Source organism: Phragmites australis, chromosome 12 (assembly GCF_958298935.1).
Source record: "Phragmites australis chromosome 12, lpPhrAust1.1, whole genome shotgun sequence".
In the NCBI taxonomy this organism is placed as follows: Eukaryota; Viridiplantae; Streptophyta; class Magnoliopsida; order Poales; family Poaceae; genus Phragmites; species Phragmites australis.
This window is the reverse complement of record NC_084932.1, coordinates 27,350,808-27,365,094: the sequence shown is the minus strand read 5'-3', so window position 1 is coordinate 27,365,094 and position 14,287 is coordinate 27,350,808. Positions and strand designations below refer to the sequence as shown.

The 14,287-nt window shown below is 42.9% G+C and overlaps 1 protein-coding gene across 4 annotated transcripts in view; it reads right to left on the bottom strand.

Moving 5' to 3' along the window:
* Window positions 1-2,037: 2,037 nt before the first annotated feature.
* The window catches only part of LOC133886769 (uncharacterized), a 29,092-nt gene continuing 16,842 nt past the window's right edge, over window positions 2,038-14,287 (bottom strand). The window contains exons 1-3 of one of the 4 annotated variants that reach the window (XM_062326593.1): window positions 3,875-4,016; window positions 2,668-3,770; window positions 2,038-2,591 (exon numbers count right to left, since the gene is read on the bottom strand). In XM_062326593.1, the coding sequence (XP_062182577.1) occupies window positions 2,484-2,591; window positions 2,668-3,735 (1,176 nt within the window). In that variant the 5' untranslated portion in view covers window positions 3,736-3,770; window positions 3,875-4,016 and the 3' untranslated portion in view covers window positions 2,038-2,483. Of the gene's footprint in view, window positions 3,771-3,874; window positions 4,017-14,287 lie in introns of those variants that run through there. The other 3 variants (XM_062326589.1, XM_062326590.1, XM_062326591.1) reach the window with 3 other exon arrangements.

The window sequence follows — 14,287 nt, the reverse complement described above, 5'->3', positions numbered from 1 at the left end:
CCTATATCTTTTAAAAGTACATCAACTCATGAATTAGTTATTGTAACATGCAGGATTGTGTAAATGTGTTGCGACTAGATTAATTCATAATTGACCCATCACACCTCAAAAATTAGTGAAACCACTTTTATTAGTTTATTTATACTATATTTACATAGAAAAAATAATAGTAGACATGAAAAAGTTAATTACAGTGTTGTTTCTTAACATATTCACTTTATGCTTGTGAACTTTGTAAAAATAATAGAGAAATTAATAAAACTCTAAATAAAGTGAAATCAATTTTAAAGATTCTCTTAAGATACGTTATACACCAGAAAAATATGTATTTGCATGTTAAACTTTCCCTTAACATGAGTTAATAACTGAGCTGCACGCTTCAACTTTTTTTCATTTTTTTTCAAACTTCCTCCCCATAGAATATGGTGCAAATGATATTATTTTTTTAAAAAAAATTCATAGGAGTTCTTAGAATTGTGTCTTGTTTTTTTAAGATTTTTTTTGAAATTTTTTTTTCAATTTTTATGAATTCAAATTCGGTTATCGTTCGGTTTCTGAAACCGAACTGGACCGAGATGACCGGTTATCGTGATTTTTGCTCGGTAACTGTCGACTTTTCGAATCCTGCTCACACACCCACCGCGTGTGCCTTAATACCCTCTGATTTCTTTTTTTTAATTTCATTTGTTTGGGTTTGGTTTGTTGCGAGTAGTCAGGACTGGGGGAGATGAACTAGTTGATTTTGCATTTCGGTAAATTCAATTTTTTTTTATCTAACTAGTGTTGTAGTCTTACTCTTCTGGTCATCTTATGTCAGTTATTAGTAACGGATCAACTTGTAATCCATCACTAATGACCAACTCCAGTTACTAACAACGATACTCGCAAATATTTTATATTTTTATTTTATTTTTCTCTTATTTTTTCTCATCTCAGCAGCACTAGAATAGGAATCAATGGACACAAACGTGTGCTCCGAAAATAGTGCAAAAACTTCTAGGGGCAAGAACTTAATATTCCAAGCCGTTTTTGGCTTCAAAAAATTCTCCCAACCCAACAAAGTTGGGGAAAACGGATATAACTTTTTCTTAGGTGTCCATAGAGTCAAAAAAAACATCAAAATCAATGTCTGTATGCAAAAGTTATACCTGTTTTACCGAATGCACTCCGGATTACCTATCAAATTATAACCCTTGACGAAATTTGACAAAATTAGTCATTAGTGACAGATCATGGTTATGACATGTCACTAATGACCTTCGGCAAAGACGGTTAAAAGGATAAAATATCCGGTTTGTATCACAACTACGTGATAGCAAAGGTGGCAAGGTGGCTATACACGCGAGGATGAGATCGTGGGTTCGATTCCCGTAGAACGCAAACTTGAAAACAATTGTATAGATTCACATGAATTTGAAGTTTTTTTAGTTTTAGGAGGTTTTATCATGAATGGAGATTTTTTTCTCTCTAGATCTAGATCTCTAGGGAAAGGAAGAGGGAGAGAGAATAATGAATTCACATTATTTTGAGTCATAAATTTGCGCTAATGTAGATTCAATTGTGCAGACATATTATAATCATAACATGCCCATTTTTCTTTTTCTAAAAAAATCTTTTTTATTCTTATTTTCAAATTAATTAATTAATGTATCTAGTTTTATGGTTGAAGTTAAAGATGGACAGAGCATGGATATACGATGCGCCAAGACATGAAGAAATATACATTAAATGACTCTCTGCTTTTAAGAACCAGAAATTATGAGACAAAACAAACATCATCAAATTACACTTGATCTTGAGAGTATTTTTTTGGGGTTTTTTTTTTTTTTTTGCTATGGGCTTTTCTTATACTTGTTTGCTATGTTTATGCGGGCATTTTTTTTGTGTGGTTCTTTCTGTATATAGGACGGTTTTATCTATCTGTTATGTGGGCCCTATCTGCATATTAGTTTGTGAATTTGTTTTATAATTTGTGGGCCGTTCCATTAAGATTATTGAATCCGGTCTAGGGAAATCTGATATATTTAGTTCACAAAATCATTCGAATTCTCCATGTGACGCTATATAATTGGAAAAAAATGACAGATTTTGAAAAAAAATTGTCACAAACAAACAACTAGACAGACTCTTTTAATACACACGGTGTGCTGAAATGGCTAGCCCGTGTAGGTGTACAGGTTGATAGACTAACTACTTCTAATCAAGTGCAAACTGCATTACGGATCCTTTTTTAATCCAGTCTGCGATTGAGCCCTGCAGCTGGGCAGGCGCGTGCGCAACCCACGAGCCGAGGAACTCAGTGGCTAAACTTCCACCTGTCCATCTCGGCACTCCCTTGCCCCACCGTTTCAGACGGTTTCGTCCCCTACCTTTCCGACTGGTTGCTCGCCATGCGGTCTTCTGGACCCGAAGGTATGCGCCGCCGTGCTTGGACTTCCACAGCATCTGATACGAGGTCGCTCCCGCATTCTGGCAAAGGCAATCTACCGCCTTGGGTAGCATGATCTCGCCCAGCTGTTCAAAGGAAATGTTTGCATACAAGCCACGTTGCGCGGCCTCCCCGTTGAGCATCTCTGTCGCTGAACCCCCAACTGCAGGCAACAAATCTTCAGAAGAAGCATGGGGCGAGAAGAGTCCTCCCAGTTTCAGGTATGGAACATCTCTCACCGGGCATGTTTCGCCGTCGACGACCGCCCTCTGTTTGTTGTACCCAGGTGACAGTGGGACGTGGCCAAGCAAAAACACTTTGGTAACTGGTTCCAAGTATATATCACATGGAAATTGTTCTGATGATGAGCTTTTGTTGCTACCGGCGTAGCTCTGCATGTGCCGATGATCATGTTGCTGGCAACAAAGCGGATCTGGCCGAAACCATTTACGAAATATGTTGTGAAGATTGTTCCAGTGTTTCTGAAGGCTTGAATCAATATATGGCGCCCAGTAGAAGTCTTGCGTTGGTAGCTGGGTGAGCTTTGTCTTCACAGTCTCACAAGTGGACCTCAAGTGAGGCGTAAACAGCTGCAGGCATCTGACTACAACCCTAACTATGTCGGTACTCTCGGAAAGTCTAAAGTGAAGACCAAGAATGAAATTATTCTCTGGCGCATTACCATCTTCGAGGAAAAATGTCAGCCTACCCTCTATCCCATGCTCGGGAGGACTGAAGGACTTGAGAAAAAACGAGAGGTGTTGGTCCCCGCGAACAAAGCTATACTCTGTTTCTTTGCCTGCGAGAAGATGGCGCACAAGAGGGTCGAAGAATATGTATTGGCGTGGTGTGCCACCGAGCTCCACATATCTCAAAAACTCGCTAGCACCGTCTGCGAACCACTCGAATCGCCGAACGGTGGATCCGCTCAGCTCGTCGTCGCCGCGATTAAAGATGGAGGAAACGAACGACTTGGCAGTGTGAGCAATCCGTTTAGGAAAGGTGAGCTTCCTTACCCCGTTCTCCGTCCCTTCCTCTTCTCCCTGAGAGCGCTGCTTGCACCTCCGCAGTGTGTCGTCGCACTCCTGCACAGCGCGCTTGAGCTTGCTCCGCCAACGCAGCAATGGCGCGCTTGTGACGTTCCACTTGTCGGATGTCTCGAGGGCGGCCTCCAGCTTGATGTGCGCCATCTCCATCCTCTCCATGTGCTCCTTTGCATTTGACTTCCCCTCGTACTTGTCCCTTATGCTAGATAGGACTTGGCTAACTGCCTCCTGGACCACTGCGGAACTCACCATCTCTGCCATTAGGATCGATCAAAACAATATGTAGATCGATTATCCTGGATGCCCGGAAAGTAAGAGAAATTGATATATATATTAGTACATGTGCATATATATAATCAATCATTCAATCTTGTAGTGCGAGCGTAGAGGAAATCACAACCTGGAGGAGTTGGAGCTAGTTGTAGGGTTGTAGTAAGGAAGTCACACCAGGAATCAACACAACACCATAAAAGAAACAGTTTGTGAAACAATTCTACCGGCTGTGACCATATATAAGACTTTGTGAGAGGGACACCTCTGGGAAACTGAGGGTGATAAGACAATTAGACGCGCAAGAAGACTTGGAACATGTGACAAAGCAGTGAAGTCTGTAGCAACCGCGGAAACTATCCGTGTGATAGGACTTCGCAGTTAAGTCGAAAAAGGACTGCATGCACATAGTCGTTCTGTACAGGGACGAGTGAACAGGAAACGGGAGAGGAATCTTTTCTACAAGTTTGGAACGTAGGCGTCCTGTCACAGTAACCCACCTTGTACGTGGAGGGCAGAGCAGAAGCCGCGAGTACAGCCGCGTGCAGCCCGCGTGCAGCAGTGTGCCGGGTACGGTACGTATAGATAGCTATTGCACGATGTTTGATCCGCATGAAAACAACCATGTCATTAAGAAAAAATTCTAGTAGAAGCACCGGACAACGTCTTCTTACATACCAAAGAGATGACTTACCTTGCTATATTAATTTATAGTAGTTACTTCAAATACTCATAATTTCTTCCTCTGGTGCCAATTTCACTACCACAAAACAATACATCAGTACCGGTTAAAAAACGGTTTCAATATCAATTTTTCAACCGGAACTCTTTACTCAGTATTGATAGTCAAAAACTATCAGTACCGGGCTAGAACCGGCACTGAAAGTTCTTTTCAATGTCGGATTATGCCTCCAACTGACACTAAAATATGTTCCTGAGCCAAAAAAAATAAAAGAGCTAGCTCGGCTGCTGCTCCTGTCGCCGCCACTGCCGCCGTGCTCCTGTCGCCGCCGCCATGCTCAAATCGACTCATCTCAATCCACAAAGTTTCCCCATCAAGAACTAAAGTCTCAAGACAAAAATACATTTGATCCCCATCAAAAATTATCCAAAATCTCCTGAATCTCAATCCAAAAAGTTTACAGACTAAGTATATTCCAATAGCTCATATCTATAAGGAGTCAAGGGGATTGAAAGCTAAATCGTGCTCGGCTGCCGTGCGGGAACCTGCCCTCGCCGTCCAGCTCTAGGTTGTTCACTTGGAGGAACACCGTCCAGCCGGTGATGAAGCGGTAGCCGTTGTTGTAGTCGAGGTACTAGAACGTGAGGTCGTAGCTCCACCCGCCGCGGTCGAGCGCGTGACGAGCAGCCCGCTCCACTTGTCGTCGACACGCCGCGTCTCCAGCTCGGTGAAAAAGGGCGTGAGCGGGCACAGCGCCAGGGACCCGGGCCTTTCAGAGAAGAGCAGGCTGGCTTGGTTGCGGCTCACATTGCTTATCTCTAGCCACTTCTCAATGGCAAATTACGGAGGGGAGGTCGACGTAAGAGCGAGAGAGAGAGAATGGGGAGAGAGCCGGACGTGAGTTGTGAAGAGATAAGAATGGAGAGATCCGACGAACGGCGGACGCGAAGAATAGACCGATGAGCCGGAATCCAATTGAAATAAATTTTTGGGTCCGGACATGGCATCATTGCCGGTTAGTATTAAAAATTGGTACTCATAGTATCAGTGCTGTGTTTTAGCTGAACAGACACGTGGATGTCTGGTTTTGGTACGAATCGGCACTGATACTCTATCAGTACCGGTTTTAGCTGAACCGACACTGATACGCCGACACTTATGACCAGTTCTGTAGTAGTGATTCCACCACTTTATCTACAAGGTTAACAAAACCTAGTACTTATGCTTTAGTTACACATGCATCTACTAGCAAATTATACAGTAACTTATGCATTAAGTTGCAAGTTACATACAAAGTTGCTATTCTGTAGTAGATCATATAGCTAGTTTAGGAACAATGTGTCATGTGCTCACGTTAACGCATGACTCCTAACACACTATATTTATCAATAAAAAAATACGTATGTCGCTATATATGTTACATGACTCTAGTGCTTGTGACTTCACTGAAAGTTAAGTAGCAATTTTAGTGAAAGTTATACAGCAACCTCAGTAAAAAGTTGCGTAACAGTTTCAGTGATAGTTGGGTATACCAACATATTTGAAGATAGGGGTAGCAACTTACTACTTCAATATCAAGTTTAACTAAAAGTCAGTAACAACTCCAATATCAAATGCATGCGGAAAACTATATATGTTGCCTCGGTATGAGAATGACATGGTAGCAATTTGTTGTCCTTTTTGTGATTAGGAACTCCCAGTCGATGATGGATTTGGTTTTGGCATTAAGTCCCAGGTGTAGTATGGTCGCGCGCATCCTATTGCGCACCTCCACGTGCACTAGACTTATGGCTTGTCGCACATGTCGATCTTACCAAAATTTGATAATGCCAAAACGCGAGCGATGCCAAAACATGGTCAACGGAATGATGTTTGAATTGCAACCGCATACCAATTCGTGGCCATGACCAAAAAATCAAAAGAAAAACGGTGTTTCGGCTGCAATCATGCAAAATTTTGTTTAAACTGTAAGTACGACATGTGATGCCTATTTATTATCTAAATTATTTTGCACTAAACTGTGGTCAAATGAGATCTTATTTTGTAGATCTAATCACGAGGAATACTAAGATGCAAATGGATCGTAAATTAAATAAAATTTTGTAAATAAATCACTTAAAGCTTGTTAATTCAAAGATCTTGAACTACGTGCATCCAATAGTCTAGTGCCACCTCAGCAGCATGTGCTCTCGCGGGCAGCCAAAATCAGGGCGAGCAAAAAACTCGCTCACGGCTGGAAAACGCTTTTGTGTATACTGTAGCTGGACGCTGCTAAATTTCTGCGGGCGTGCCAAACTTTGGAGCTGAAGGGCAGCCAACACATGTGCTTTGTACTCATGCAAGATATTAGAGGAGAACTTTAAAATAGGGGTGTATGTAAATATAGTGTCAAAACTGGTGCAAGGTGATGCAGTGACTAACGTGGAAGGTTTAGACCAGTATGTGATGCATGAAGAAGAGGGAGGGCAGTTCCGGTACAGAGGGAGCTAGAGTGGATCCTTCTGAGGTAGATGCAGGATGCATGGATGATGAAGCCGATGGTTCCAATACAGAGGATTGTGTGCTGCAACCCTGCGGTCAAAGAAGAAGGGATCTGTTTCAGGTTGTCTACACCGGTTACAGCTATGGAGCTTGGAGTACCTCCCGGTTTATTGACCTTGGGTGAGCAAGAGCTACTATCCTGTCCCCATCTCTGATGGCATTACAGATGACATCAGACCTACGATGGGGTATCAGTGGATTCATTCCAGGTTGAGATGGAGTCAACAGCAAGACCATGGTAACTACTCCCGGGTAATCAGTGATCTAGATGTCCTCAGCGCCAATATCGTAGAGTGGGATCCATAGCGTATGGCATGAGTGGCCGAAATTGCGACTGAAGACCTCATTGCATCTTCTTGTTTGCGTGACTCGTACTTATGGATGACCAGATGCTTCTTGTTGTACATGAACAACGTGAAAATTTATTCTCCTAAGCATATACAGAGACAGTTTGGGTACTGAGAGTTGGTTCCAGTACCTCCCCCATGAGACGCTAGATGGGCGCACAAGTAAGTGTGTTATTATACGTACCATTATTACCTTAAGTGATCCATGTTAAGAAATTATAACTATTTATCCCATATACAGGAGGTGCACACAGGGGACCGCAGGCATGAAGGACTAGTCATCCATTAATGCCGAGCACATAAATAGGTGGACGGAGTTAGTCGCGGTGGATATCATCGTTCCTATTGGATAATACGATGACGACACGTAATGGGAGTACCTTTCGTGGTACCGTTCGCGCTCGCGTGCCACGTACCTCAACGGACTTATAGAGCCAGCCCCCTAGACCCTTCCCCGAGGATCATGCTCGTCTTCTCCATGTTGTTGTAAGTGATGCGGTACTTCTAACGACTTTCATTAGTTAAACCTATGTATTACTGACATGACCCTCATCTTATACAGACCGAAGCAGCGTACGAAATGCATACGCAGGCGAAGCAAGCTTATGGGGAAGCAAGCGGGTCATCAATGCGAAGTGATCAGAACCTTGTCCAGAACTACATGAGGACGAGAAGGTCTCACTTGCTGTCTGCGTTACGTGGTCTAGGTGGTTGTGCCCCGTGTTCGAGGGGGTACGACCTACTAAAGTCTCAAGACAAAAATACATTTGATCCCCATCAAAAATTGTCCAAAGTCTCCTGAATCTCAATCCACAAAGTTTACAGACTAAGTATATTCCAATAGCTCAGATCTACGAGGAGTCAAGGGGATTGAAAGCTAAATCGCGCTCGACCGCCGCTCAACCGCCGCGCGGGAACCTGCCCTCGTCGTCCAGCTCCAGGCTGTTCGCTTGAAGGAACGTCGTCCAGCCGGTGGTGATGCGGTAGCCGTTGTTGCAGTCAAGGTACTTGCACGTGAGGTCGTAGCCCCAGCCGTCGCAGTCGAGCACCGTGATGAGCAGCCCGCTCCACTTGTCGTCGACACGCCGCGTCTCTAGCTTGGTGAAAAAGGGTGTGAGCGGGCACAGGGCTAGGGATTCGTGCCTCCCGAAGAAGAGCAGGCTGGCCTGGTTGCGGCTCACATCGCTTATCTCGAGCCGCTTCTCGATGGTGAATTACGGCGCCGTGGGAGGGAGAAGGAGATGGGGAGGGGAGATCGACGTAAGAGCGAGAGAGAGAATGGGGAGAGAGCCAGACGCGAGACGTGAAGAGATAAGAATGGAGAGATCCGACGGACAACAGACGCGAAGAAGAGACTAATGAGCCGAAACTCAATTGAAATAAATTTTTGGGTCCGGACATGGCATCAGTGCTAGTTAGTATTAAAAACTGACACTCATAGTATCAATGCTGGGTTTTAGCTGAACAGACGCGTGGATGTCTGGTTTTGGTACGAACCAGCACTGATACTCTATCAGTGCCGATTTTAGCTGAACCGACACTGACGAGTCGACACTTATGACCAGTTCTGTAGTAGTGATTCCACCTCTTTATCTACAAGGCTAACAAAACTAAATGTATATTACATATGCTTTATAGTTACACATGCATCTACTAGCAAATTATACATAAAGTTTGTAGTAACTGATGCATTAAGTTACTTGCAAGTTACATACAAAGTTACTATTCTGTAGTAGATCTTATAGCTAGTTTAGGAACAATGTGTCATGTGCTCACGTTAACGTATGACTCCTAACACACTATATTTATCAATAAAAAATACGTATGTCGCTATATATGTTACATGATTCTAGTGCTTGTGACTTCACTGAAAGTTAAGTAGCAATTTTAGTGGAAGTTATACAGCAACTTCAGTAAAAAGTTGCGTAGCAGTTTCAGTGACAGTTGGGTATACCAACATATTTGAAGATAGGGGTAGCAACTTACTACTTCAATATCAAGTTTAACTAAAAGTCAGTAACAACTCCAATATCAAATGCATGCGGAAAACTATATATGTTGCCTCGGTATGAGAATGACATGGTAGCAATTTGTTGTCCCTTTTGTGATTATGAACTCCCAGTCGATGATGGATTTGGTTTTGGCAACTTACTACTTCAATATCATGTGATGCCTACTTATTATCTAAATTATTTTGCACTAAACTGCGGCCGCGGCTGGACAACGCTTTTGTGTATACTGTAGCTGGACGCTGCTAAATTTCTGCGGGCGTGCCAAACTTTGGAGCTGAAGGGCAGCCAAAATCCCTTGGCAAGCCAATCTTTGGTAGGGTAACCATAGGTAGTGATCCAAACAGCCCCCTTAGTGCCAAAGCGTTGTCTAGCCTCTAATCCTCTTGACGGTTTGGCCTCATGCCCTTGCATGCTGCCTTTGGGGAGCTCCATGCTGCCCTCAAAGCCGTCGAAAGGAAATTATATAAGACCCTCCACATAAAGGTCTCCATAAGATCTTGATCCACGTTGTTTCTTATTGATTCAACGGTCTGATTGAACACATGGTCTTATATAATTTTCTTCCAAAGCTGCCACCCTAGGAGGCTGGGAGAGCACCACCCCCTGGTCTGTTGTTCACCACGTCGCCTAGGAGGCCACTGCCCAGGGAACGCCCATCTGCAGCTAACTCTCGTGCCCTCTTCAGCCGGTATATCCACCTCCCTCCTCTATCGACGGTTTTCTTCTGCCGCTATCAAGGTCTTCTCTCATTGTCGTGCACTCTCTCAAAGCAGCCCTGAGCTTCGATGGTGACACAGTGATAGACGGGTAAGGAGCCCAAGGCAAAATAATCACAAGCAACACCGTAAGCATCCATAGTTGATGGACTGGTAAGTAACGAAATTGTGGGATCTTTCAATTAATGCTACTCCCTCCATTTCTTTTTTAGGATGTACTAGGATTTGAGAAAATCTTTTAAAGTATACTTTGATCATTATTTTTTCTTATAATATGCTAGCAACTGATACAAAACTAACACCATATTAAAAGATATGTGAAATGGGGATCTATTGATATATTTTTTTATACTAAATATGAGCATAATTTTACTAATTATAGATCAAAACTTACAAAGTTTGATATTTTTGAACCCTAATACACTTTATATTTTGAAACGGAGAGAGTCTTTAGGCGGCAAAAGTATTCGGTGCAAACCCTTTACTCATGGGATCGTGCAAACCCCCTAATACATGTTTATAAGTTTAAAAATTCTCATAAAAACTCACTCATGTAGAAGAGATCATGATATAAAAAGCATATAAATTTTAGTCCAAACGCAACTTCCATGCGGATATGAAATTACAAAGAGTCAAGAAATAGGCCAAAATATAGTAGAAACATTGTTTGCATTATTCTTCACTCTTTGTTAGTTTTTGTGAACTTCATATTTCGCAAACGAAGTTAGGTATGACCTTAAAATTTCATATGCTTGTATATCACCGTTTCCTCTATATATGTGGAGTTTTCTTAAGAAAGTTTTTTAAAATCATGAACATGTTGCGGTGGATATCATCGTTCCTGTTGGACAATACGATGACGACACGTACTGGGAGTACCTTTCGTGGTACCGTTCGCGCTCGCGTGCCACGTACCTCAGTGGACTTGTAGAGCCAGCCCCCTAGACCCTTCCCCGAGGATCATGCTCGTCCTCTCCATATTGTTGTAAGTGATACGGTACTTCTAACAATTTTAATTAGTTAAACCTATGTATTGCTGACATAACCCTCACCTTATACAGACCGAAGCAGCGTACGAAATGCATACGCAGGCGAAGCAAGCTTATGGGGAAGCAAGCGAGTCATCAATGCGAAGTGATCAGAACCCTGTCCAGAACTACATGAGGACGAGAGGGTCTCACTTGTTGTCTGCGTTACGTGGTCTAGGTGGTTGTGCCCCGCGTTTGAGGGGGTACGACCTAATAGCCATGGACTCATCTCGTGCCTCTCATAGCAGGCGCTCGTCTAGTGCCCGTCAGGAACCCGTTCGAACACAGTCGCAAGAGGCACCTTCGGCTGCAGAGCATCATGTGTCACGTTCCCATGCTGAAGTAGAGGATTGTAGGGAGGCTCCTGAGCCCAAGTAGTGTACACTGGGTTCGCAGCCCCCGCAGTGGACAAAGCCTCCTTAGACTACGATGATACCTCTGCCTATAGTATCGACTCATCACAAGGATGTCATTGACTCTACGCAGTAGACGCCTAACTGGAGCGGCCCACATGATTTTGACTGGGCTGCTACAATGCAGGTCGGTAGCTTTGCCGAGCTTCTAAGCGGCCAATATCCCCAATATCCCGATGCACCTGGGGATTCACAGTGGTACCAGCATGGTGAGACTTCAGCACACCGGACTCCATCAGAGCACGTACTACAGGCATCCACAATTCTGCATGAGGATCCTTCAACATGGTACATGCAGGGCCGAGTTAGTGGGTTTGGATACACGTTTAGTGGGGATCCAATAGGGCAGGATGATGACAATGACGAGCAAGGGCACACGTAGTAAGGGCCAGCGCATGTCGCTGGGATGAGGGCCACACATCCGCCAGACGCTTACACTCCTGGGGATTGCGTGCGGTGTCATCATCATTGAGTAGACAGTGCACTTGTACTTGTTCATTATACATGTATTATTCATTTTATTTTCGTAGTCATCTCTATTATATCTTATTCATTGTATTGTTAATGTAATTATTTTTAATTTATTTAATATTTGTCAAATAATTATGGTATATAACTGCATTTATGACTTATTTATTAAGCATTATTACATATTATTATGGCATTTAATGTTTCTTAAACAATGAGGGATTTGTGCTCAGAGCCAGAATAGTTTAGTCAAGGAGCAATAAATCTATGGCGGGATCTTCTAGTACAAGCTTTTCGTTGACACCTACAACGATCGATATAGCATTAAATGTCTCATTTCATGTTGTACGTGGATGGAAGGATGATCCCTTTAAGGAGAACAACCTAATCCAAGCTGTGTCCAAATTGTATACGAGACCCTTCTGTTCTGCATTAACTGCTCAGCTCCAACATGTAACCACCGACAACCTTAGGGCCCTCTTGCATGAGCGACGTCAAATGTATCTCATGGTGTGCGAACTAACCGACCATCCTTCTGTGCTAGATTTCTCTATGAGGCAAAGAAGAATGACGATGTTGCCCGACCGGTATGCATCCCATATCTAGGTTCATCATTTTCTATTTGGTCACACTGCTTTTCTTTTTTCCATTGATTCAAATGCTCCTCTTTTGCATTAGGCATTCCCGGAAGACGTTGAGTTGATCAACAAAGAAATCACAAATTTCTTGGTGATGTATATGCTCTTCGGTGGGGGTGTGATGCCTAGTTCGCGTAGAAGATGACGAAGATCAGCGAACCTAAGGGGTACAAGGGCGCCCTCTACTATTCAACTAGAAACTAACGAGACTAATGAGGATGATGATTTCATGCCACCAATGCATCAACGTTCTGGTAGCAATAAAGGAGAAGGTTCAAGAAACACTACAAGTGGACGTTTACGCACCACATCGACATGGCGTACAACCAACAAGGAAATAAGACGTGCTCCTACCGTGATAGCTCAAGATGACAATGAGGACAACAATTTCATGCCACAACGACCCCTCCCTTCGAGGCCTCCATCTCCGAAAGACACTGAGGACCCTGAAGATTATGGTGAATTTTCTTATACCCATCCTCACAACTTCCAATCACCACCTCGGCGACAACAACCATCTTACCCTGATAGCATGAACTGGCATTCTTTCACTAGTTTACATCGCCACTTTTTACCACCATATTGAGATGATCTAGGTAATCAACAGTTATGCGCTATTCACTATACATCTTGAGATCAATGATACAAGGTGGAATATTACCACTACTATATTTTAAATTGTGCATCTTCAAACATGGCTAAGTGTCAAGGCTGCTCACAGCGTTTGAGACTACATGGTGAATTAAGAATTTTGAAATATACATTTAAATTAGAAAATAATTTCTAATTTTATCGATACTTGGCAATTGCTAACATTAGTGTTTTGACTTAGCTTTTAGACAAGAAATGACTATAGCTTTAAACATAAAATGACAACATCTCTATCTGGACCCTATCTTTAGACACGAAGTGACCACATAACAGAGTTTCAAACATGAAATGGCAACACGCCTCTTTCGGTCTTTGTCGGCGGACGTTACATGACGCAGCCGGTTCCGGCATAAAATAACAAGCATGAAGTGTTACGTGATGCATCACTTCCTGGCATAAAATGACAGCATCAAAGTGTCTGCAGCTGGTACAGGCCATATCTGGCACACGAGGTGCTGAATATGGACTACAGTGCCATATTCAGCACCTTATGTGTCGAATATGGCCGGCCCCGTGTTTTTTCGGCGTACGGTGTACTGAAAGTCAATTTTTGATAAATGAGGTGCCGAATACGGATATTAAAATTGTAAATACGACGATATGTTGTAAATTGTAAATGAGGTACCGTATGTTGTCTAATTTTGGATTTTTGCCATTAGTTCAATAGTTCTTCATCATACTACAATATTTCGTAGCTCAATAGAAAATAAGAGTAATCACAGTACAGAGCCTGGAGGCGTTGTTTGTACATATAACTTTGTCATGGTTTCAGACTTTCAGTTAGTTTAGAACTGCCCTCATCAGTGGTTGTTTTCTCTGTCACAGGATCTTCAAGAATATTTGCTGAAGGATCTGGAGGCAGATTACTTGAAGCTTCTTTGACACTGATTGTAACAGGGTTATCTGCTGTCAATACTCAATTCACTTGGAGTGAATGTAAGGCCTCTGGAATAATCAATGGGATACAGTAACTTTTGTAAGGTTCACCAAATAAGGTTGCTATTATCCGGACCTTGTTTGCCAAGCTAAACTGCTGGCTTGCCGACT